This window comes from Aptenodytes forsteri, unplaced genomic scaffold (assembly GCF_000699145.1).
Source record: "Aptenodytes forsteri isolate BGI_AS27 unplaced genomic scaffold, ASM69914v1 Scaffold54, whole genome shotgun sequence".
Lineage (NCBI taxonomy): Eukaryota > Metazoa > Chordata > Aves > Sphenisciformes > Spheniscidae > Aptenodytes > Aptenodytes forsteri.
In genome coordinates this window covers 17,375,731-17,402,032 of record NW_008796044.1, presented here as the reverse complement: position 1 = coordinate 17,402,032, position 26,302 = coordinate 17,375,731, and the positions used below count along the sequence as shown (strand labels likewise).

The window sequence follows — 26,302 nt, the reverse complement described above, 5'->3', positions numbered from 1 at the left end:
AAAGTAGATGGGGGGGGGGGGGGGGAATAAATCATTGAGGACAGTAGAAACTCCTGTACAGTAAATGTATTTCAGAGGAGCTTCTTGCCTGGCTGGAGCCTATTTGCATGCATGTCTGTTGTGCTTCCTGCTAGGAGGTATTTTTCCAAAACATCAAAAGGAAATGGGAAAGGATGGGACTGCTTTTTATAGAAAAAAGGAATTGTAACTAGTGAGATAAAAAGGTTTCATGCTGGCTTTTACTAACAAGATAAATTTACCTTATTTTAAATGTTTAGTCACAAATAATATGTAGCATCAAGATATGAATCACGTTCCAGTTATTTCTTCATAATCTGCTGGAAGTGATTAGAAGTCAGTATGACATAGGTGAAGTGGCTATTTATAAAAAGTTGGAATATTTAAAGTTGTTTAGCTGTGACTGGTACTAGAAATAAGTTATGTTTTTAAAAATTACACCAATAAAAATAGGATATAATTCGGTGCCTTTACCAGATTGTAAATACTCAAAGAAATGGTAACTTCTGTGTTGAAGATACACTTGAAATGAGCAGTGTCTGTAACTCGTGTTGTATGGTACGTGTGGGTGCAAAAGGGTTTCTGCTGGTGAGTGACACTGTTTAGAGGATACGTGTGCCTTTTTTTTTAAAAAAAAAAAAATACAACAACCTGTTTCCTGGAAGGAAACTGTGGCCTCTGGCTCATTGTAATAACGTAGTTTTGAGACATGCAGCAGTGGTTCTCCGAAACATCCGCAGTCGTTTTCTCAAGAAAAGTTTAACTGCACTGAGCTTATGTTTGTTCCTTCCTCATGAACTTCATACGGCTCCATCGGCTTTCGGTGGTATGGAAGAACTGGATGTTTAACCAGGAGCCTGAACATGTGTTTCAGGTGGAGAACTCCAAAGACAATGAGGAAAACATCTTGCAAAGAGAAGTCCCGCTCAGGCAGTCCCGTCGGAGGTTTCGGAAGATCAACCAGAGGGGCGAGCGTCAGACCATCACTGACAATGTGGATTCCAGCAGTTACTTGTCGGTGAGTCTGCTCTCCGTCAGCGGGTCTCTGGCATTGTGCTGTCTGTGCGGCGGCTGGCATTTTGTTTTATTGAGAAAAGCTGGTGAGAGGAAATAATCTGTGTTTGTCATTTTTGAGAACGCTTTTTTTTCTTGTTGGGGAGCAGTAGAGTGCTTTGGATTTGAACACGATAGGTGGAAGTGAAGGTTCAGGCACTAGTTAGAAAAGAGGTTTTTTGGTTTAGGGGTTTTCAGTTGAGCACTATAAATAAATCTTAATGTGTTTGCTGGATGGAGAAATGGTCATTCTTGGTTTTTGTCGGTTTTACCTGGAGTTCTTTTGGCAAGATGTAGGAATTGGTGGTTTTCTTTTTTTTCCTTAATAAATTTGAACTTTGGTTTGGAATCGAGTCAATCACGAACGCAGTTCAATGCAGTTCAATACAGTATTAACACTATCATTGTACTTGGTCATGTTTACTTGCTTAAAAATAGTACAGTGGTAATTCAAGCATCAAAAAGAGTAACGGCACCTCATTTGCTAGTCTTACATAACATCCCAGACTATATAATCTGCGCTGTGTGAAGGCATGTACAGGTGTGGTTTCAAGGCCACAATGCTTTTATGAAGGTTTCTCTTTACCATTATTTTTCACATACAAACCTCCTGCTTGGTAGCAGGATATACATGTGATCTAGACAAATTATTTCATTGAAAAGAATTGTTCTGGATACTTTGATTTGCTTTGAAAATCAAAGGTTAAGAAACAGTACTAACGTTGAAGTACACAAACCTTGAGTAGCCTTCACACACAGAAAAGAAAAAAAACAAATTCAATTTCTCCCCCTTTTTTTTTTCCCCATCTTCCTTTTCATCTCCCCAGAGGGTACAAAGCCTCTCTTAGTTGATACGCTTCAAAATATCTGATGTGTGCAGTTAGATAAAAACTTAAAAGATTTCCTCTGTTTCAGAATAAACTGCTGGATTTTTAGCGTGTTGGTAGCTTTTGGATCGCAGGTGGTGATTTTAGACTCTCCACAGCATTAGCATGTCTGTGAGTTGAGCTTACTTTGGCATTTGTCTTGTAAGCAGAAAAGCTCTCGTTGCTGTGACAGGAAGAGAATATGCTTCTTGAAGTTTAACGTCCTCTGCCATCTCATTTCAAGAACTGTCACATGTCTTGGATTTTATCATTAGTAAGTCATCTGAATTAGTTATTGACGAAATGAGATGTTGTATCCTCATGCTCTGGGCAGTCATGCATAAGGCTTTATTAGGAATTAAATTCCAATCTGTGTATGACAAAATCTGTCTCTTTCTCTTTGGCGTTTGTGACAATGAGTAAGCACACAGAGAATAATTTTCAGGCTTCAGTGATAAGAGGAAGAGAATCCCAGGAACAGCCGACGCTGATGCTAGCTGTGCTGGAGGGGTGCGTGAGAAGGGACTCAGCATCTTTGGTCTAAGAAAGAACAAGTTATACGGCTTCTTGAATGATTTTGGAGATTGTCAGTTATTGATGCAAGGAGTCTGTGGTACACTCGCAGGTTTGTGATTAGTCGACAAATGATGTCCTCATTAGGATTTTTCTTCATGTTGATTTATTTCTTTATGTTACCAACTGCACGGAGCGCATGCGTGTCTCTGCACATACAGTTTCTTGTTGCAAACCTGGTGGCTTCCTCAGATTTATGGATATATGTATTTTGATCAGCATTTGATGGGAAACGGTATAAACTTCATAAATCGACAGCACATTCCTAAAACTGCTTTTATGTCAATTAATTAGGAATATATAAAAAGAGTCCTGTTAACACTGCTAGGTGTTTTCCTGGATGAGTGAGTGCTAAGTAGCAAGGAGTAAACAACTACCTCTGACAGAAAAATCTGCAAGCTGTTGGGTTTTCAGCAGTCTGAATTGAAATACCAATCCTTGCTTTGTAGGCTGTAAGCTCCTAATTGGGAAGTGTCATACTTGCAGTACTTGGTGTAGCAAAAAGTAATTTGTAACTCAACAGATGACTAAAAAATCAAAATGCGATAACCAGCTGCCTGTTTAACAAGTAAATGAAAATTGGGTGCCTGTGTTTTTCCATATTCCATTATAATTTGGTAAAATAATGAATTTTTCTGAGGTATGGTTTGTTCCGTGCTCAGGTTTAACTCTTACCTATATGAGTCTGCTCATAGATGACCGTTGGTTCCCAGTGGTCTTGAAAAACAGGCTTTATAATGTAACCCTTCTTGTCAGCCCATGTGAGAATGGGCAGGGTAAGGAGGAGGGGTTTTGAATGAAACTTTTATTTGACAAGAACTTCCAGTAACGTTTTCTGCCAAAGCGGGAAAACTGTTTACAAACTTGCTGGCAGATTTCCTCTCTGGCATAATGCTAACGGATAAATGCAGTGTTGTATTTCACTCTCCAGCCTGTTGCTAAATGCTCTTTGACAGATGCTGAATGTAGCCTGATGGACCTTTTGTGAGCCCTGCTTGCTCAGGGAGGGCTCGGTGCTTTCCAGCCACTCTGCAAGGACTTCAGTCAGGCTCCGCTGGTATGATGTTAGAGAGCTCAACGTGACGCTGTTTAAGTTTTTAAATGCCTAATCTCTCAGACACAGGTAGCTTTCTGCTTTCTAAAGAAAACTTAGATCCTATAGGTATTGAAATTCGGTGTTGCTTTATCCCAGCTCAGAATTTTTCCTTTCACGATTAAAAACAAGATTTATTGTGTTTGCTTTTAAGGGGAATTATCTATGCAATCTTCATTAACTCCTTAAAATGTAAATCTCTGCGCATTAAATATACTATGATTAGTATTTTTGATTAAGGTTAATCTTTGTTTTTATAAAACATTATCCATTAGGTTGTGACATGAGCTTGCATCTACTTCTCACATGGAGCTCCCTGCTTGTTATTGCTGGAACTCATTCTGTAGAAAACCCTGTGATTGGCCATGAAATAAAGATTTGTGTGTGGACACTTTAAACAATATTTTAAATGATTGTTACCTTCTTTGAAGCTCTTCCTTTCTCTTATGCCTCTTACTTAAGTAAAAGAGCCCTAGTACTTAATTTCACCGTATATCTTCAGGATAGTTGACATTCAGATTATTGTGGGTATCTTCAATTTTATTTATTTATTTATGTATTTGCCCCCCTTGAATGAACTGATGTTAAAAGTGGATCATCTGGTTGGTTTCTTTGGTGAAGGAGTTACCGTTTAGACTCCTTTACTACATTTTTGTGGTTCATAGAGCAATATTGTTTCACAAGAGCACTGGTCTCCTGCAGAATAAGTATTTAAAGCTGGGTTGTTTGGTGCTTTTTTTCTTCCTTCTTCCAGTAAAATACAGCGAACATATGCTGACAGCGTTCTTTCTTCTGACTCAAACTGAACAGGTTTATACCTTCAAAGTGCATAATGACATGAATTTGTTCTCACAATACATATGCAAGAAAGTATGTTAGACTCACTCTCGTTAGGTAGGTGAACAGGCTGAGGTCTGGCTTCCACTTGCAGGGGTGCCCAGCAGCCGTGTCAGGGTTCTGCATGCACTGGGTTTTTCCCTTCTACAGCATAGCTAGCTAGCAAGATCCTGAAGACAAACGCGTATTTGGCGAAACACTTCAGATGTTTCTTTTCAGGACGCACAATAGCACTGCTGCCCACGAAGTGACGGAGGAGGTGGCTCTGTCGTGGTGGGTCACACGCAAGGCAAAGGCCACGGTGGCAGCCCAGGTGCGTATGGCCGGCTGTCTACTTGGGGCGGGTCTGAGCATCCCCGTGATTACATGGGATCTCTTTATCCCTGGGCATTTCTGGCCTCTGTTGCCTTTTTCATTTTTGTCACGTAATAACTCTGCATCTTGCATGTCATCCCCGGAGTGACATCCTGACTAGGGGGGGAAAAGTGAGGCTGGAGTTATATGGGGAAAGCTCTTGCTTAAACTTAATGGATTAGAAAGAAATGTGCCATTGGTATTAATTATGCCTGCTCTTGCTTCAAATCTTGTTTGTTAGTATGATTGCATATCTTTCTGGAGATGCGCACTCCCTGCATATTACTGTCTGTAGTGTAGATAAGAATCCAGACAGGAACCAGGGTCATGCAGCAGGGCATTATCACAACTGAGATAAATACTTAGTCATTTCTAGTTCTTAGTCTAGTTCTCAGCCCAATAAGTAATGCAACTGTATTTTTTTTTTTTAATTACAGAAGAAAAAAGTAGTTGTGGTAATCTTTGTTCAACTACGTCCCAAACTTTTGTGACCATACAGCAGGTGCTTACAAAACTAGACTAAACGGATGTAGGAAAAAATGTTTAATGGTGGTTCTGGTGCTTTATAAAAGTTAAATTGCTGTTTTGATCTTGGATGAAGCAATTGGAAAATAAATGGCTCAAGTATTTATCTTCACAATTAAAAAATAAACCCTTAGATAGTAAATTTTGCACTTATTTCTTGCAGTGGTCAAAACCAAACGGGGTTTAACAATTTGACACAAATTTCTACATGACCATCAAACCTATTTTCTGCAGTTCTCTTCTCTGTGATTCTTTTGAAATGAAGAATATTTATATTTCTAAAAGTAGTGCATGTACGTTGTAATGCATATTTCCATGGCGTTGTGACAACATTCTGAATTTTTTCAATTGTTAGTTCATTGTAGAACAGAATAAAAAATCAGTACCAAACTTTTAGTAGTAATCCCCTTTCTCAGAGATGCAAATTTACTTTTTTTTTTAAACTCTTGTAAGAAGATGATGTGGTTTAAAAGATTTATTATAATACTAAGTTTTATGGACAGTATCTTAATACTTGCATCATGTGAAAATTTTCCTGGAGCCTTGTAGAAGCATTTATCTTCAGAGAAGTCTGTCACTGAAGACTGCTTGAATGGCAAGTTTCTTGTTCTTTGATCATTACTTAATGTAATCCTGTCAGAGGCTGGAGTTAGTGTAGGGTATCTCGCAATTTAGGAAGTTAAGTCACATTTCAATATACCGGATCAAACCCGTTAGGTTCTTTACCATCACTAATGCTTTTCCTTTTAAATGCTATAAAACACTACGGGTCTTTTATAATCTATTTTTAACTACCAGGTAAATTTGCTGAAATGGTACCTTTTATTGATCTAAAAGAACTAAGACCGGCTTACAGCATGCCTCCAGCTGCCTTTTGTTAAACTTGGATGCAGCATCGGCTGGCATCTGTTTATTTGGAATATCGGTTAATTTTAATGAGGCTGTGGCTGATCTGTGAGTGGCTAAAATCACTTGTTCTTGAGCTGGAGGATGATTCTCTTTGCAGCTCATTGCTTTTTAATGTGTTTATGTCCACGCTTCCTCTTTTTGACACTTTTAAAAAATGCTTGACAGAATTTTAGCTTTATTAATTAACGAATCAGAAGAAAATTTGGGTCTTGCTGAAATCTATGAGTCTTGCTGTGTACTCAGTGGGTACGGAAATTAATGTCACTCATAGCTTTCTGGAGGTGTCATGCGATGCAAAGAGATAATGCAAGTTCCTTCTTCCTGACACTGTTTTTACAACATAAGGGTTTTCTCTGTTCTAATCTCCATCTTCAATTTTGCGTGGCCTAGGTCGGATCCCAGCTCGCAGGTCGTATGTGCTCAAGAGCAGCAGCACGTGCAGGAACCTCCATTAGCCGGGCTACCTGGGCAGGACAGGACCTCTGTAAAAGCCCACGTGTGCAGTCACTTGTTTGCAGCTCTGTTGAACTCCTGCCATTTTAAGTGTGTTTTTTTCTTGCTTCTGTGATCAAAAAGAAGCTGCGTCTGCAGCGCGTTCGCTTCCTGAGCAGACGACTTCAGGTTTGTTGTGGCCTGCACCTAAATGGAGCCAGCCGCGGGGCGGTGGCGCTCGGGCGGGTGCATAGGTGCAGCCGCAGCACCCGGTACTGACAGGCGGAGGAGAGAGGGGAATGCACGTGGCTGGAGCCCCCGGCTTTCTGGAAACGAAAATTACAGTCAGACTGCCAGACTGGTCTTTGGGGGTGGGGGAAGAGGCTGTGAATGACGTAGCAGTTAAGCAGCTCTGTTAACTAATGATGTCAGAGGTGTCGGCTTCCCTGGCTAAACGCTGCTTCACTGGCAGAGCTGGGAACAACCTCCGGCAGGGTCCCGCTGGCGTCCAGCATGGGAACTCGTGCTCGGCACCCAGAGCTCACCCTGGTCTGCTGAGACAGCTGCCCTGGGGCACTTCCCTTTGCTTTTGTAAGCAAGGGGAAAATTGCCAAACGCACGTTCACTCATATTGTATTTTACATACTGATTTTTGTCTGCTTGTTTTGTCAGCAATGTTACTGTGAAGGACACCTTGAAAGTCTGTCACTGGTTGTGATGGTCATTAACAAAACACCAATCCTCAAAGTGTGCTGTGCGTTCAAAAATCTTCCCAGGAATGTCCATAGACCACTGGTGCTTCCCAAACCAATTAATGAGCGTCTGCAGTTTCCAAAGAGTAGCGACTTGGATAGGCTGCACAGAAGATAAGAAAATACTTACTGAAAATATTGCCCTTTGGCAAAAATCTGTGTTTTTCAGATTAAAATTTTATTTTTTAAAAATAACAACATATGCAACACGTAAACCCCAATTTATCCATAATGAAAGTGGTTGTAGTTATTCAAAGCTTATGTTCAGGAGTTTCCCTGAAGATTTTACAGACTTGACAAGCAGATTACATATAAACTGTGAATTACAGAAATCACCTCAACTCAGAGGTGACATGTGCAGCTGTTTAACAGCATTTAAGAGTGATGCACAAATGAAACTACATCAAACTGAAACTAGGGAGGATTTATTTTAAGCGAGCACCTGTATTTACTCAATTCTGGCTGCTGGCAGTAGCGTACAGCCCTTCTCGTTGCCTGTGGGAGAGCCTGCGGTGGTGGGCAATGGCACCATGTTGGGATGCAGCATTGATCTCCTGCAGGACGGACAGACATCTTCGTGCTCTGCCAGCTATGGTCCTGGAACAAGATACCAAGTTGCTGTTAGGGGGAGCTACGCTGTGAGGTTGCTAACAGGGCTGACTTACCCATCTTTCTTCAGGGCTTTCACCTTTTATACAGCTGAAGAAGCAGCTAATTTCTGTTACGTGGACACATACATATTCTGCCAACTGCTTTAAAGAAGTTTTCTCTCCCCTTCTTTTGGTGGTTTGGTTTTTTTTTTTTCCCCTCTCCCTACCAGTGCCTACATCATAATTTTCTGCTCTTCTATTCTTCTCTTGCCTCGAAGACTTTTTTTTAAACCTTTCTCTGTCTCGAGTAAGATGAACACTTAATTGTACAGCTGCTCCCTCCCTAGGTGTTGGTGAAAGCTGGGGTGATGATCGGCCCCATGACCCCTGCAGCAGGTTTGTGTTACCCTGCCCTTGCTCAGCTGAGCAGCAGACAGCAGAACTGCACTTTCTCTGTGTGATAATTCAAGAAGAACTTGTGGATATTTTTACGCTTACTTCCTACTTGCAGTCCAGACACATCAGTGTTTTTACAACTGAGCACTTTCACCAGGAAGCCTGGAACCGTTTGGAAACAGATCCTGAGCACAGTCTGTCCTTTGCAGGGAAACCTCCCCGCTCCGTTAACTAGGATTCAACTGGAGAGTTGCTCAGACCTTGACCTAAGCTGGTGCTGGCACTGCTGTGAGAGGGATGTACTGTTGTGCCTGTTGTTGTTCCATGGCAGCTTGTGGCAGAAGAACCTTTCAAAAATTCTAGGTATTTTGCAAATTAACATGCACAAGAAGTAAAAATTCAGGTCATTATTAATGTGCTCTCCACACAATAATCAGTTACCTGTTTCTTCCTCCTCCTTTCACCGTGTAGACAAATTTACACCATGGTAGAAATTAACTCAGTTCTTTGGGAAATGCTGGAGAAAATATTTTACGTAGCGTGTTCAGAGAGTTAATCTCTGTTTTGATGGACCCTAAGGGGTTGGGTGGCAGTTCTGAAGTCATTAATTCTTTATAAGCAGCCTCTTACGCAAACCAGATTGAGAATGATGTGTAAGGGTTGTGCCCACTGCTCATAATTGTATCGTGTCACTCAGGTCGCTAATGGTAAAAAGCAGTGCTCTGCACCTGAGAGGCATTTCAGTCTTGTTGGGGACTTAAAAACCTTTTGTGTATGAGTTGCCGTTCTTTGTCAGACGCTTCTTTTTAACATTATTGTTTCAGTCTTTTGAAATGACATATTGAGTGGTTTCTTGTAGAAAACCGACAGGGTAGTAGCCAGCAAGCTGGTCGCCTGCATGCGGGGAGATGGTAGCGTGCGTGGATCTGCTTTTTATTTCCTGTCTTCCATCTGGGCTGTTTCTGTTCAATATGCTGTACTGAAGCGTAGCAGCCTGGCTGTATTTTCATTTGTAGCCAACTCAACCTTTCACTTAGGTTTAGGCTTATCATGCCTTAGAGAGAAGTAGTCGTGTGAAGGGTCATTTTGTATTTTAGCCTGAAGAGTTGTTAAGTTTGAGTCGTTGGGTTGAATGTCACATAACACTGAAGGACTTCTTTAAAGGACTGCGATGATGTTGTCTTTAACTTTGTATTCAAGTTAAAATGGTTTTCTAATTTAGAGTATGGAAATTTGCATCAACTCAGTCATGTTCTTCGGAAGCCTTCTGGACCAAGTTAGGGACTGTGCAATTTTCAGTTAACATCACCATCAGAAAATGTCAGTGCATAATGCAAGCATTTGGATGCCCTGTTTTCCTTGAAAAACTTGGCATGAAAACCACTATCTGTACGAGAGAATAGCTAGAAGAATATCTTTGGTTTTGGCATAGAACTGATTGCTATCTAATGACATTTAACAGCAGTTGTAATTTTACATTTGAGATGTGGAAACTTTCTTAATGGGGATATATTTGACAGATGAAATACTTGAAATAGTTGATTAAATGAAGTCTCTGGCTAAATGGGACCATCAGTGTAGCTTAATTCCTTGTTGATACTTACTTTGTTCTTGCAAGTCAGAGTTGCTTTCTATTGCTGAGTGTTAAAGTTTTTTGTTCTTACATGATTAAGTTTTAGTTTGAGGTAACGTAGCCACAATAAACTAGATGCTTGAATTGTCTTTATGATTTTGATTTTGTTTCCTTTAAAGTTTGGTTAACAGTTGTGGTTTGTAAACTTGGAGTGTAGGTAGGGCATCTGGCCCATCCGTTGCTTTATCTGTTAAGATCAGTTTCTCAGATCGGGTGAGAATAACTGGGCTTTTGCTGCTGTTTTGCTCTCAGTGCAGGGAGGGACCCTAAACGATGCTGGGGAAAAATTTCCAAGAGCGTACTTGGCTTTCCATTTTTAAAGGCAATAAGGGCTGGATCATACCAGAAAATGAGAAAGTTTGGAAATCGCTACGCTGCAATGCTTCATCTGATGAGGGAGGGCCCACAGAGCTGCTCTAGGGTCTGCGCTGCGCTTCCCCAACACAGCAGACTTTGAGACCTGTGCATTGTGCTGTGGTCAGTCTCCTAGTAAACCCCTCAGGAGCACTTTTGCCAGTGCCTTACCCACCCCTTTCTCCCCCTGTTCACGCTGTGACTGAGCTCAGGCTATGCTATCTACACCTGGCTGGTCCCAGCCTGGGTCCAGGGACAGCTGAGATTCCTGCGTGTGCAGTTACGCCTGAGCCCAGGCAAGTCTGTCATGTAGACTCTGCACATAGAAGAGCGGCGTGGTGCCTCCAGACACGGGTCTGTTCTGGGGGAAAAAAATGTTCAGGAGATGTTACGCCCGAGATGATGCTCGTGTCACACACACTCTTCAAGCTGGGTGCTCTGGCCACTAGTACATGAAAGTTGACTATTCAAAATCACCCTTGCTTAGAGAGAAATTTTGAAATTTGGTCAAAGGAGTCAGATCCCTTCCTGCTTTCAGGCTTCCAGTTTGGTGTTAATCCTCAAGAAAAATGACAGAAGAAATATTGGAAGTGGCATTTTAATGATTTTGAACCTCATCTGTGGAGTTAATGTATTATTCTCAAGGTCATTTAGTCAGAGGCCTTTTTCTTGTGAGAGGTGTGCTGGTACCCTATGTTCTAAATAGTCTTTATCTGCTCGTTTTAACTTGAGATAAAGTTTTTAAAAATGAGGGAAGAAAAAGTGGTATTTTGTATTGGCTTTCATACTAACTTTTTGGGGATGAAAATGAATATATACGTTGGTGGGCTTTGCAATTGCCAAATGTGGAACTCCATCTGGCTTCCCAGGTAGGTGGCACCTGGGGAAATTAGGGCCAGGTCCGTGTTAGGTTTGGGCTGTGATTTCAGTTTTGAGACTAGATCAAGGTAACGTTTTAGTGAGCAAAATTCTAAATGTGTTTGGGAAATTTTGCTGTGGGATGTTAGAGATTTCGTCCTTTCAGTATCTCTGGGTGGCTTCAGTCCCACAAACTGACCCTTCTGGGGTTGGTATCCACTCCTTCTCATCACCAGGGATTTTCGGGTTGCATACCTTCCCAAACTTCCCCACCCCTTGCTGAAATGAGATGTCAGGAAGGAAGGGAGGAGCGTGATATGAATCATCTCGGTTCAAACCGTAGAAATGAACTTTTTGTTTGAGCCCGTGGCAGAGGGGCTTCCCCCTTCCCCCCGTGCTGGCGTTGTCCCTGTTTGCGATGCTGATCATGCTGCCGCCCGACTCTGCAGAGAGTGTGTGCACCAACAGCTAGAGATCTGCAGGAGAGAGCTGTAATTTATAAACGTATTTAAGAAAGTATTATAAACCATATAAATCTGCATCGCTGCAAATAGGAGATGACCTTTCTGTGCTTAACACAACAGCTGAAAAAAAGATGGTTGGGGTAGTGCGAAAGCGATGGAGAAATTGAATCCATGGTGCCTTTTTATTGTTCCTTCTGTATTGCTGGTGCTATATTTAGAAGCTTACATCACTTCAGGGATGATGACAGTCTCTGCCCTCCCTCTCCCGCTCCCTCCCGCTCTCCCTCGCTCCTTCTCTTAGGTTGGATCGTGTTTTCATACTACTTATGAGTCCTACAGATCTTTCGGTAGGATTTTTCTACAGCCTGTTAGTAAGTGCTACCATGGAAAGCGATGTATGTAAGTTGCACCACGTAATGTCACCCTGAAGGGGAATGGGAGCTCGCGGTGCTGCTTTCCCTGCCTCTGCTTCCTAAAAGGGTCAGGAACAGGGTGGAGAGTTGTACTATTATTTTTTTTCTTTTTTCCTTTAAGCAGGAATTCCTGAGAAGCCCTAATGAGGGTCTAACCTTGCCACGAAAGTACAATGATTCATTTAAGGTGCTAAGTTAAATGGCGGGGAGAAATCGGAGAAGCATGCCAGTGACACTGAATCGAGCAAGCTGTGCCAGTGTAGCAGGGGCTGCATCCAGCTCACGCTGCAGCTGGCTCTGTGTACTGCACCCCACACTCCCCATCGCCTGCCTTTCCAAAAATGATTTAAAGTACTCAAATATCTTGAAATAACCTCTTGATGCAGGTGCCCTTAATGCTAAAATATTTCTGCATTACGCTGCTGTGTTTGGCAATTCCCACTTGCAAAATTGTATTAAGATGAATTATTTTAGCCTGAAACATCTTTGCCTGGGTGTGTGAAACGACAGATTGCTTTCCAAGCCGCTGATCTCCTTCCCCAGCCCCCACCATGGGCTTGGAGTCAGGATGCTACCCGAGGTACTGTACTCAAAAGGGGGGGAGCGAACTAAGGTACCTGCTCATAGCTGAGCGCTGCTGCAGGGGGACGTGGCAGGGGACAGCGTGCCAGCAGTCGCCTGGCTCTGAGGACAAAAGGACAGAAGTCCGCAAGCCCAGGCCTCAGACCCAGGCCCCTCGGCTCGCTGGCACGCCGGCGGCTTCCGTCTTTTCAGCCAGTGCCATGACGGCTTTGAGATCAGCACTTGTCCTCCCCGCCAGCACTGCACAATGGGCTTTTCTTTCTCTGATTGATCCGGAAAAAGTAGTGCTGCTTGACGGGTGCCTTCTGCTGTCAGCTGCGAGTGCTCTCTGCTTTTGCAGAACTTCAATTTGTGGTGTCCTTAAATGAGAGAAGACTCTTAATCCTGCTTAACTGAACGTGCATTTAAATTATGAAAGGCCTTACTATCCTTTTAAAAACATCCCATTTTTCAGTGACTTCGTCTTGTTAGACAATTAGGACATGCAGATTTATTTAACAGTCGGGAGGATTCAGATAGTATTATGGGAAGATAAAGGGAACATGATGCATAGAAACGTATAGAGTGATATTTCAAGCATGGAAAGAAATCAGTGTTAAGAAACAAAGACCACCTTTAATTCAGAGATTGTAGACCGAAGGGTTTTTTTCCTTAAGATTCTCTGAAAACTTGGACTCTGGCTTAAGATGAGACTGACGATTTACTGTTTGTGATTCTGCCCGTTGCTGCAGTTCTTCACAGGTATTTTGATCGTGATCACTGTGGAGCAGCCTTTGTATCAGATTTTTTTTTTTTTCTTCATCTCAGAGTTGCTTTAGTTTTGAGATTTGTCATTAAACAGACAATTTAGGAAGACTTACAGCATTATGCTGCAGGGCGCTGGGGCTGCAGAAATGCATGCATTAAAAAAAAAACCAAAACAAAACAACAAAACCACAACACAAACAAAACAGAAATGGGGGGGGGGGATGCCCCAAAAGCTGGGGTGTGGAACTAGGTCAGGTTTTCCCCCTGCTCAGGGCTGCGTGGGCAGGCAAGGCTGCGCAGAGCTGGCTGCAGCCCCCCGGGACCACCGCCGCCGCGCTCATTGGCGGGACGGGCAGAGGGATGATGTCATCTTCACTTAAAGGCAAAACTAGAAGGAAATAGAATTTTGTTCCCATTATTGAGCTTGTGTTTACAGTAGTTGTAAAATATGGCATCCGCGCCAAAATCTTTAGTGGATTGAATTTCATGCACAATGCAGCGGGTTTAAAATGCGGTTGGGAGATGAATATCTGCCCATTTAGCCGAGGGATGGAGTTTGTGTGCTATCGGTGTGCGTGCAGGCAGGGAGAGGTTTCCTTTAGCTGGGTGGGTTTTCTTTTCTCCTTGATATAAATTGTGATGGTGATAATTATAATACAGGTAACACCGCATAGAAGTATTTGGATGTTCATTGCTGCTGAAGATTTATCAGTGTGGCATTATATTTGATGTTTAAGATGCTTCTGAATACAATTTTGTGCATTATTAGAAAAGATGCAATACAGTTTTATATGTAAGGTGAAGCTGATGTATCTAGCCTATTGTTCAGTATTGAAGGAACAGTAAAAGAAACAGCTATTTATATAGCTGGTGTAATGCATTTTAAAAATCTGAAGTAATTATCTAAAATTCTTTCAGCTTTTAAAATTCAAATAGACTTTGGACTTGCAAATTTTGCAAGTGCAGGAATGAAGTTCAGTTTTTCCTTTATGTTTAAATACAAATTAAACCCAGTAATATTTATGAAGCCTGGTTGCATCTATTATTATTTTCATTGTCTGATAGAGGTTAAGTAAATTCAGATATCAATGCCAATTTTTTTTTTCTTTTAAGACAGTTTTGGAAGGTGCTAGGGGAAGGTTTTTTCTTAGTTAAGGCACAAGTCCCGTCATAACTTGGATTATATGCCGGGAAGAATTCGACTCCTGGATGACTGCTGAAAGGAGCTCTTGGTTTGAGATGGGGTGGGGTGTCCCGTTGGTGTAACTTGGCTTCCAAAACGTAAGAATCTTCTTCCACGTGCCCCTTGGCAGAGTAGATGAAAAAGAGCTTTCTGTGGATTGCCTCAAACTGCCTGATTCAGTATTCAAGAATAAGCAAGCAAACAAAAGGGATTTTTGGCCCTCACTGCCACCAGGCCGCACTTGGAAGCTCCTCTTCTGTACGGGAGGTATGGCCATCAAGGGCTAGTTTGGTTTTGGAGAATTACCCTCGAGTCTGATGCAAACTGGGAATAATGAGATATATGGCGATGAAAATTCTTTCCGAAGAGAGGAAAACGGAAACAGTGAGTGCCCCTTCTTGCAGATGAAGTAAATGATCCAGAATACTAAATAATGGCTTTAACAGAGCCAGCACCCTCTGTCCCCCTCCCTTTCTCTTCCGTGCTTTCCTCCCTTCTTGCACGGTAGCAGACGTCATTTGCCTTCTAGGAATTGAAAGCATCGCGGCGGTCCCAGCTCAAAGGTGTGGGATCTTGTAGGTGCTTCTCAGAGCAGCTCTCCAGCAGGCTGGGCTGCCATCCAAGATACTAAAGCGGCTTGCAAATATTTCAGTTTTTAGTTGCAAAAAGAAATTATAAAACTAAATTGACTACTGCAGAATTAAGGCAATTTTGGTTATAAACAGAATTGGTCTTGACTGGGGGGGGGCTTGGGAACACCCACCAAAACTTTTAACGTGGTTTCAAAACCATTAAAATTATGAGAATTATAAACGTCACCTTTCAATAAGAAACTTACTTCTCATTCTAGACAGAAATCTCCTAATGAGTATATAGGATGAGGGAAAAATGTTGAGGCTCTTGTGTGACATACATACATAAAAGCAGAAATTATTTTATTGTGAACTGATTATGGGTGTATCTGTGCATGCATGCGTGTGAACATCTGCAGATAGCTATTTTATTTATTTCTAAATTTGGATGCAAAGATGAGAAATAATCCACCTAAATGCTGTTGCAAGTGTTAAAAGATACATGAGATTCATTTAAAAAAAAAAAAGATTTAGGAAAAGAAAAGTACTCAGTTACAGTATATGCATTAATAGATCATAAAATGATATAAAATATAATGTGGAGCAGGGGTGTTTTGCTGAGCAGTTGTTGTACCGATATGTGTGTTTATATTAGGTCAATAAAGATGCTCTGTTGGCTGCATCTGCAGATACAGTAGCCAATTGATCTAATGCAGTTTCTAAAGGCTTTCTATACAGGTGATGTCATCCTTTTAGCTCGGTTCCCCTCCCACTCTCTTTCCTCCTTATTAGATATTTCATCTTGCTGCGGAGCATCCAATCGATGGGAGCTTCTCCTGAGGGAGCTGCTGAGAAGCAAGCAAAGATAGTAGGAATTAGGACTCCAGCAGTCAGTCTTGCTGTAGCCATGGACGTACTGTTTTGTTGTGCGTTACAGAAATGTTTTAATTGGAAAAGCTAGGCGTGGATTAACCGTGGTATCCGACGGATGCATTAGAATACTAAGCAACACTGCAGAGTTGTAAACTGCATTAAAAAAAGGAGGAGGGGGGGCAAAAGAGAAAAGGGTTTGTATTGCAGAGGCTTTTAATACATTCCACAGTGCAAACCTGTTAGAGCATATATCCTGGAGCTACAATCCGGACACTAATTCGATTTTTGCAGTTATGATGGACAAGAGTATAAAGAAGAAACTTTAATATCCAGGGTGTGGGATTCCTGAATCGCCTAAGATGCTGAAGAACCTTTGCAAAATTTCATCTACAATATGAATGTGAAGTTTCCGAAAAGTGGACCCGAAGATAAGCCACTCGTAAATGCATTTTAGTGAAGAGAAAAAAGGAATTTGAAGAATTCATATCTCACCTTTTAATGTATTGTTGCTTTAACCTGCAGTTCTAATCCATTTCAGAATTAACTCAATTTTAGCAGCACTTTTTGGGTACATGCCTCTTGCCTGGGGGAGCGTATGGATATTTGTATTTGAAAAGCAAGGAAACATTTTGATTTGAATTTATGTGCTTGTTAAATCTGGAACGTTTTTATAGGAATTGCTGCTGCTGCTAACTCACTGCAATACTGAAAACTACTCAGATATAGTGGAAGCTGTAATCACATTCAGTGTGAAATTCAAGCCTGAGAAGTTGCATACATGTACATTTGCTGCTTTGGTTTATGATTTTTAAAGAGAATCCAGAAGGGATTTTATTCCATATTTTAGTTCTGTGGCTTTTATTTGAGAAAGGAAACTTTTTTCCCCAGCCCAAGAAATGGCTTTTCTTGTTCGATGTTATGCCAACTGCCTGCAACCGTGGGCCTCCAAAGTAAGTAAGATTTTGTCTGTGCTGCGTTTCTCTGACATGTATTGACAGCCGTGGTGCTATTTGAATGTTCACTTCTCAAACCCTGAGTGCTGCTGGGATGAGATACTGAACTCCTGGCTGTGCATGGACTGTTCTTGTGGAATCATTTCTAAACGGGAAGCGGGGGGACCTTGAAATCTTAGAATTTGTTTTATAGATGAATAGCTTACAAATTAACAGGAGGTATAAAAAATGCCATTTGCTTATGAAACGTGTATAGCTTGCTTTTAAGCCTATTAATATATGAAGCAAGTATTATTGAAGTGTAACATTTTTATGACTGCTTGCATATATTGCTAACTTGAAAATACTGGTATACAAACCCACTGATGCTCTAATTTTCAAGCTGTATGAAGCTGTACTGCTTGTTTCCTTTGTGCAGCATTGTGGAATTGGTTAATTATTTAGCCGAACTATGTAATTACAATTAGCTTTAAAGGACACAAATTATTTTGTGCGTCTGAAGATGCAGTATTTTTGTGAAACTGGGGAGGGAAGGGTGTTTCTTTTAAAGGGGGTAATAAAATCTAGAACATTCGAGCAAACCCACCTATTGAGATAAAAGCCTTTAAAGAAATTAAAAAATATACTGTTTGTCAGACTCTTACTATTTGGTATGCTTGTTCAGAAAATTAGCCGAGTTGCTGGTATTTTATTAATGCTACTGCCAAGAAGCAGTTACCCAAGACACGGGAATTGCCTTACAGACCTGAGGCCGGGCATATATTCATAATTTATTACAATTTTGTATTAATACTGCAGCTCATACAGGCTAGAATAAAGATTGTGCAACTTTCTTGCATGTGAAAGCTGTCAGGGTTTGAAGGCAGTGGGCAAAATCCTTGTGCTCTTGACATCATGAGATACGGCATTGACTTTGGAGCAAGAAATGTGCTCTTGACTTCGGTCCCAAAAAGTTTAGAGTCTCAGTGACATGACGGTGTGGAGAGAGGCACAAGGGAGAACCGCAGCTGGGTGTGTGGAATCCCTGTGCAGGATGGTTTTCCTTGTTTGGTTTTTATGTCTGATAAAATGTAAACAGAAGCTCACTGTGTATGGGGGCGAAAATGCTGGGCTTCAGGGTTTCCGTATGCAGTTGCCAAAATCAATGTGTAAATATGTGGGCGTACGGGTGGCCGAATTTTGGCTGTTTCACGTGTGCTGAGTCCACCCTGTCACTGCCTTGAAGGGTAGATGGGCTCCGTGTGCTCAACCAGGTAATTGCGGCTCCTCACCTTAGAGTTCCTGCTGGCAAATACTGGCCTGTTTGTGTCGTCGTCCGTGTCTCAAGTATACGGGTCGACTCTTTCGCCTTCTTCCCTTCCTGCTCGCTAGACATTAAATATGAAAGGATGAGTTTACTTAAGCTCGGCTTACCTGGTACCACCTGTACCACCAAGGTGGTGGTACCCTTAGGAGGTCTGAACGTGTAATATTGCTTAAAAAATGGGAATGCTTAGTCATGTTGGTACTTCAGCCGAGATTGCTCTTTCCCTAGAGTTTGGGCCAAAGTGAGAAACCACAAAAAAGAAACCCTAATAGGGAATAGGGGGTTTTGGGGGGAAATTAAAAAAAAGAAAAAAAGTAAAGGCTCTTGGCTCCCTGTGTCAGCTCTGTGGATGATACCCAGTGGGTTGCCGCCATACCGTCAAGCCATTTTACTATTCATAAATGAAATAGTGTAAAATGTTAGGGGGGGAGGTTTGTTTTTTCTTTTTTTTTTTTTATTTAAATGGCTGATGCAAACCTATTAACTGGTTTTGCATTCCAATCCATGGATAAAAGTTTATCTTTAAAACTACAAAAGAAAAAGCACCTGTAGCCCCAGTCTGCAAAACCCCACAAAGCCCCCCAGAGCCTCCTGCAAACCCCCCCAAACTTCTAAACTGATCACACACAGTGATTGTCTGAATTATATCTGAGTTCATTCCATTTTGTTTTTATCTGAGCTTTGTACCACAAATCTGTTTCTGACACGTGTTTTATAACACAAATTATAGCAAAATAACTGACGTCAGAATTTTAAACATGCAAGTTTATAACTTTTAACTTGAAAATGTCAAGTATTTTATGATACTGTTTTGAAACTAGAACCGTTTCTTGCCATAGAGCAGTGTACATCTGATTTCTCATTTGCTTTCTCAGTGATTAAATTAAAAATTTCTTAGGTTTATGTGGATATCTGTCCCAGAATTTTTTTAATGAGTTGCTTTTAAACTGGTATAGGACAACAGTCTGAAAATGGGCTGTTGACTCAGTTGTAATTATAGCTGTTCTGAACTTGACAGTGTAATGATACATCTACTTAATCAGAGCAAAATGAAGTCATATTTCATATGACTAATCAGAAAGGTAAGCTTTCGTGAAGGTATGTAAAGGAGAATACTTCTGAAGATTAACCTTACTTCACCTAAGGAGGTTAACGTGTCTGGCTGTGGAGCGACCCGCAGGAGAAGCCAGCTTTAGGAGCTCCGTCGCCTCCTGGAAGGTATTCTCTGAGTGTAAGGGGTGTCCGCACCGGTTTGCATTGCACACGCTGGTTAGCGTCGCACGCACCCCTCATCTCCCAGAAACTCTGTTGCTTTTGGCTTCCGAAAGTAAAAGGGACGGGATAGACATCTGTAAAGTAATCAATGCAATCTATTTTCCTGAGTAAAGAGCTGCTGAAAGGAGGATAAACTGCGAGAGAGAACTCCTGTGTGAGTTCTGCGAATTTGTTGTGAATTTCTGCAGTGCACCTGAGGATGAGCTGTACGAGCCTTTCCGCCCTTCCATGCAGGCTCTTGTAGAGGTCAACAGTATTTCTCAAGACTATGCTGATACTTGGAAGTGTGTCCAAGAGAGATCACTATCTCCTTTGCAGGAAGATGATAGTTGTTCCTCTGTCAGTTGTGTCTGGAGGTATCAGTACAGGGGCAGAATCCCGCATCAGAAGCACATCGTAAGAAATGGTCTCTGCCCTGGGGACCGTATGCTTTCTGGAATGATACGCGGTAGAAGATGAGATAAATAGATGCAGGCATCCTTAAGCAAACACGGTGAGTATGATAAGCAGCGAGGAATGTGGAAAACAGTGGTGAAAGCAGCGCCAGCTGTCAAGCCACTGCCACTCTGGAGGAAGATGAAGGAGGGTAGAGGACTTTGCATCGGTCTCATGGAGGTCTGTTTCCACAGACGACGTATTTGCGAGGACAAGAAGCATTCAGCTTAAACTAATCTAAATTCCTCTGGTACTAATGCAATTATCTTAAAGCAAAAAAATGAAATATTTCAAATGTATCTCAGCAAGATTCTGATCATAACTTTCTTGGTGTCTGTTAAATTGTCTGTAATGCACTTTGGTGCATTAGACTCTTAAACACAGATGCATTATGAAGTCACTATGAAAGAGAGCTCTAAACTTAACGATTTAGATGTATACGATTCTCCTGTAATAGAAATTTTATGCACATCCTAACAATTTCCCAAGCCTAGGATGCATACGCAGTTACCCCATTTGTGTAGCAGGAGGGTCTGATGGGGAAAATACGGAATGATTGGATAATGTATCTATAGAGGATATTTAAAAAGGGATGCTTTTTGAGATAATGTGCTTTTTATAGAAAATAAGGGGTTTTGAATTAACATCTAAGCTTCTAAAATGTTTGTTTGTGAAGGAAAACAGTTTCATTTAAGATCCCAGGTGCATGTTAAACTTCTCTTACGACAGTAGACAGTAACTTATCTTCTCTAGGCTTCTGTGGTGTTCTTATCTTTCTGCTGTTTGGATAAAAATCTAATAATGCTAAGCATAATAATAAGATAGATCTGCTTTGTAAAAGTTTGTGTTTGGGTTAGAACAGAAGACTTGGAGTCATTTTTCAGTCCCATTCCTATTTCTGCTGTCGTCTCACAGGGCCATGGTGCAAGTTTTAGTTATCTGTAACCAAGATCAGCGTAACACCATCTTCTCATTCCAAGGGGCATCAGTTTGATCTCCAGGATCTTGAGTTGAAACCTTCATGCAGTTAAAGATTATTTTCAGCTCCTCAGAAGAAAACCAGACCTTGGATAGTGTGTCCTTGATTTGATTCGATGTCATCCTTGTCTTTGCTAATGCACTTATATGGAACATAGCCCTGGTAGTATGGATTTTGAATGTTTTCAGTGCAAATAGAGTAACTGATCCTTCGCTTTCTTTTTTCAGTCAATTTTGACAGCGTCTTTCTCTCCCTCTTGGCCTTGCCTCTCCCTCCAATCTTTCTCTGTCCATGCCTGTAGCTTCCAGCCCAACCTTCTGCGGTGTGGAGCACCCCATCGTTGCTCAGAGCGGGACCTGCGGGTGCTCGTCACCTGAGTGTGCGAGTTTGTGTGCAGGCACAGGCGGCGGGTGATTGCCCTGCGAGCTCCTCTCTTCTGGTTCCCGATGGTTCTCTTCCCCTCTACGAACTTTGGTTTGTATGGTTTAGCTCTCTTTTGAGTTTCTGGAATTTCAGTCAGCTCCTCAGAGTATTTATGGTCTCTCCTGCTCCATATTTTCTGATCTTTTTCCCCTCCATCCCCTGCAACAGGAGGATTGCCTTGTTTCTCCATCTTAATTGATTTGTAGGAGCACAGCCTCTTGGTTACTCAATACTCTGATCCCCAAGTGCTTGGAGAGTGAGTGCTTGGACTGACGAATGACAATCTTCCTTACACTTAGTTAAAAGTTTAGCTCTTTTTTTTTTTTTATAACAACTTACAGGATACTTTCTGTAAAACTTTTTAAATGCACTTTTTGCTTGATAATTTATTAAGACAAAAATGGTTTAATATGAGCTGTGTGGCCATTTACTCTAGAAAGCTTGGATTTTCTTATACTCCAGTATATAATATGTTAAAGTTAAATGCAAGTACACATCGTACTACTTTCCAACAGAAAAAGCCCTTTCCTGAAGCTTTGTTTTTATCGGAAATTGGCTTGTAATATGCAAATAAACACCTATCTGTTCATTTATTTCCTCCTAGACTTTGTTTGTTTTAAACCTGCTTTGTTACAATTCTGCTTACAGCTACAGCCTAGTTCGGGACCACCCTGTTTTGCTCCTCTCACTTCCACGAATGCATTTCTGTATGAATACAGAAAGAAAATGTAGATGGAAGATTGGTGCTCCTTTGTTGTTTTTTTTTTTTTCATATACAGGATCTAAGTGAGGGCCTCATTACGCAGCTCTTAGCTCAGAGGTAATATGTTGCCGAGCGTTGCTTGCAGCATCGGCATGCTCACGCTGTGCTGCATGCACCCTCGTAGCCCTGCTAGGTGCGTCCCCGGAGCTGATTGTCACTTGCATGTCATTACAGTGAAGTGAGGTTGTAGCAGCCTGAGGATGTGTGAAGAGGGACCATCATCACCACGGTATTTTACCAATCAGTGTATATAAGAGTTTATAAATTATTCAGCTGAGATGAAACTCGATGTAGACTTGGAATTTCACGTGCCCTGCAGTATTGTCTCAGGATGAGAGCTCCCCAAACATCGGGCTGCTGTCACCTGCGTGGCTGCCGGAGTTTTAATGACTTGTGAAACTTCAGCTCCTTACCGAACTCATAGCATCACTAGCCGCTGTCACAGTTTTTCTACTGTAATTATTTAGACAAGGCTCTTTTTAGTCTTGTAATGTATTAGTTTTCAGTGGCAAGAAGAAACAGTAAATTTTGAACTCTGGCACTGAAAAGAAGTCTTTTTGAACATTCCTGTTACATTTTCTTAATAACAAAACACAATTCTTGACATTTTAAAAATGTTACGCTGTGAATAGACCAGAAAAGAGTTGATCTGTATTAATTGATCGTTGTAAAAAATGCAACTTATGTTTACATGTCGGATATTCCCACTATTATGGAGCTCTCATCAATGCCAGTACATTTTTTCACAGGTGAATTTTCACAGTTGAAGTCCCCGCTTCTTCTCCAAAGCAGAGATATTTGCGTGTCAGATGCTTAGCATTATCATGAGTTAAGGCATAGCAGTAATCTATAATTTAGACATATGAAAACCAAATTAAAATTGCATTATATGTGTGGTTTAAGGCAACACCAGAATTTAGTTTGAAATTCTGTCCTCATGTCACCTTATTGTAACTAAGGAAACATAATACTTCAGAGGATTTTATCTTCTATGCACTGTAGGAGCCATGAAGACCAAGAAGCTCTTGGCTGCCGGAGGCATAGAACAGCCTCTAGGGATTTTTAGTTCTTTTAGATGTTTCTTTGTTGGTTAAACACCAGCCTTTGTTTTTTGGGTGGTTTTTTTTTTTTTTGTAAGCCTGGAGTTACTTAAGGAATGCTACAAGGACAGTTTTCAGGGCACTGCAAGGCTGTCGTGAATGGTATCAACTTGGTCCTTATTTCTTTGAGATTCGTGTCTGTAGTACCTGCAAGGCTGTCGTGAATGGTATCAACTTATTTCTTTGAGATTCATGTCTGTAGTACTAATGATAACTGGAGTAAGTATGTACTGTAGCTAATTAATTGAAACAAGTTTTGAAATAAATATTGTCAGCAAGCCCATCTTTTGTATGTTTTAAAAAGGCAAATAATCTGAAGTTTGTATAGTTGGATAGGCACCATTTTTATTTGCATCATGTTACTGAAGGTTACAGGATTTTATCTGAACCTGTTGGGAAAATACTTGATCCATCAGTTGGCTTTAAAAACAAAACAAAAGACATCATTGCTACTCTTTAAAAATCTGAAGAAATCTTCTTCTGTGCCACTGGTGGAACATCTGTGGTCTTTAAGGAGGAAATGTTTTTGTTTGCATTAAGTTAGTTGAAGACTGATGTCAGCATAGGTAATTCGGCTGGGCTCATTTTACCCTCTCTGTGGATACCTAAGTGGCCTCTTTGTGTATCTCAGAGGAGCAACTTTCTCCTCTCCCATTAACACAGCTCTAAGTGTATTTTAAACATTTTTAAACTGGAGCAGAATTGTAGCTCATATGTAAAAGGTGAACATAAACCAGAGTTAATTTATATAAATCCTTGGGAAAAAGGCTAATGAAAATTCTGCAAAATAACTTCAGAGAACTCCAGTTGGTTTTGGTGGTTTCTCATTATTTTACTGGCAGGATGAGATGATTAAAATAATGATGCCAAGAAAAAAAAGTCTGAGGGGGTTCCCCCCCCCCGCCTCCCTTAGATGGAATGAATGGGATGGATGAGAGCAAAAAGGTGGGATACAGAAAGGTTTGCTTGGTGAAAGACTGGCTGCGTATCAGTGGGCTGTCATCGCTGCTCTTGTTTCAGTAGGTTGTAGAAAGAAAAAATAGAACTAATGAAAGAAACTCGTTGTCTTGTGAAAATGAACAAACATGATGGAATCGCAGGCACATAGTGAGACCATCAAAACAACTGGCAAATAAGGTGCTAGAATGCAGAGTTTGCTCAAGTTGGAGGCAAAGTGAAACAGCACTGACTGTAAAGCTGGCAAGGGGTCTGGCAGGGGAACTACTGAAGTACCCGTGCTAAACAGAAATGCAAAGTAGTGCTGTTGTGCTGAGCAGAGTTGGTCAGCTGCTTCTTGACAGTTGATGCAGATCGAAGAAAGTTAAACGCCGATTTGGAGGAATTTTTTTTCTCCATGGAACCTTTTTAACATGGTAGAGTCTTTGAGTTAGAGTATTTAAAATAATCGGGTATGGATTGCAACAGCTGTAATGCCCAAGGAAGGAAAGGTGCCTGGAAGCAGAGCCGGCGCTGTCCTGCGCGGCTTGGGCATGCTGCCTGGGACGTGCTCCAAAAGGCCAGGACCGCTAATGGTTTAATGCATTAGAGCGCCTGCCAGCGTCTGGAGTTAAGGTGCTTTTGAATGAGCCATGTAGGAAACCCATCCCACCCTCTAGCTCCTCAGGCAAAGCTTTCCTCTGCGGTGGTAGGGGTTTGGTTTATAGGAAATGATGGAAGTATTGGAGGTGTGCGCGGGATTGCAAAGTAAAGAGGAAAGCTTGCAGCAGGGCTGCCAAAAAATGGGGGGATTGGAAGACTGGAAGTGCAAATGGGAATTAAAAGGAGGAAATTTGGGCAGCACTATTTCATTCTAATATTAACTATATGAAAGGTGTTGAATCAAGGGCATCAAAGAGAAAATGGCGTATGAAGGGAATGGAAGGATATAGTCACTGAAGAGGAGAGGTGGGAGCTGACAGAGGATTCAGAGGACTGTGGTCCCGTTCAGCTCTTTGATCAAGTGGTCTTTTTACTTTGGCAATTTTGTTTAGTTTTATTTTTAAAACTGAAGGCAAATGTGCTTTTTTTTTTTAACTGGCTGTTTGTAACAGTCTAGACTTTCTGTATCATCTGAGAAAGGAAAATTGCTACCCTTAAACCACTTGGGTGCAATGGAGGCTGAGCGGGAGCATTTCCTAAAGCTCAGAGGTTACCAAGTGTAATCAGTTAACGCTCCAAGGGGGTGTTAATGGGTTCCAGCTTAAAACAGTGAAAACCTCAAGCAATAAACAAAATAATAAATATATGTTCCTTAAAATTGGGATTGTTAGGCTTGGAGAGTGAGAGCTGTTTTTTTGTAGTGGTGGACTGGGCAGTTGGTGTAGCAGTGCATGGTGGTTTTTACGGTGACACAGCAGACGTACCGACAGTGCACCGGCACTGCGGGGCTGCGCCGTGCTTGTCCTGGGGCGTTTCATGGAAATAAACCCCATGTTGTTTCTGAATATTACTCTTGCTGGCAACATTTCAGGGAACTTCAGAAAAGCAAATAAGGTATAAGGTTACTGACAATCTGTAAAACCAAGGACAGAAAATTTGCTTACACAGTCTATAAAAGGACAGACTGTTCCCTCGGAGGCTGATGCTTCTACTGTGTCCAGACTAGATCGATCGGTTGTAAACATCCATACAGGGACCTAGGAAAAGCGATGAAAAACTTTGCTATCAAGGAGTATCAAATAAAGAACGAGGCAAAACTTTTGCTGCCTTATTGCCCATTTTATTTCCATTAATTTGAATTTGTAACGGACACTATACACCAGGAGAATTATGCAGACTGTGCTTCCTTTAGTAATTTGATTGCTGATAAGGAGTCCTTTGGTCAGCGCCCTCATGGCAGGATGTTTCTGAATATGTTTACTAAACATGCCATTTACCGCAGGCTGAAACACAATGGTGAAGCTTCTTTTGACACGTAGAAAAAGATAATTCATAGGTCTTGTGTCCATCTGTCAAGACTATTTTGCAAGTTCGTGTTGTCTGTGCCTTTTC

At 41.4% G+C, this 26,302-nt stretch overlaps 1 protein-coding gene across 1 annotated transcript in view; it reads left to right on the top strand.

The window, feature by feature from the left end:
* RAPGEF6 (Rap guanine nucleotide exchange factor 6) overlaps positions 1-26,302 on the top strand; it is a 139,794-nt gene that overhangs the window by 49,249 nt on the left and 64,243 nt on the right. The window contains exon 6 of the mRNA XM_009285932.2: positions 893-1,036. Within this exon, the coding sequence (XP_009284207.1) occupies positions 893-1,036 (144 nt within the window). The remainder of the gene's footprint in view (positions 1-892; positions 1,037-26,302) is intronic.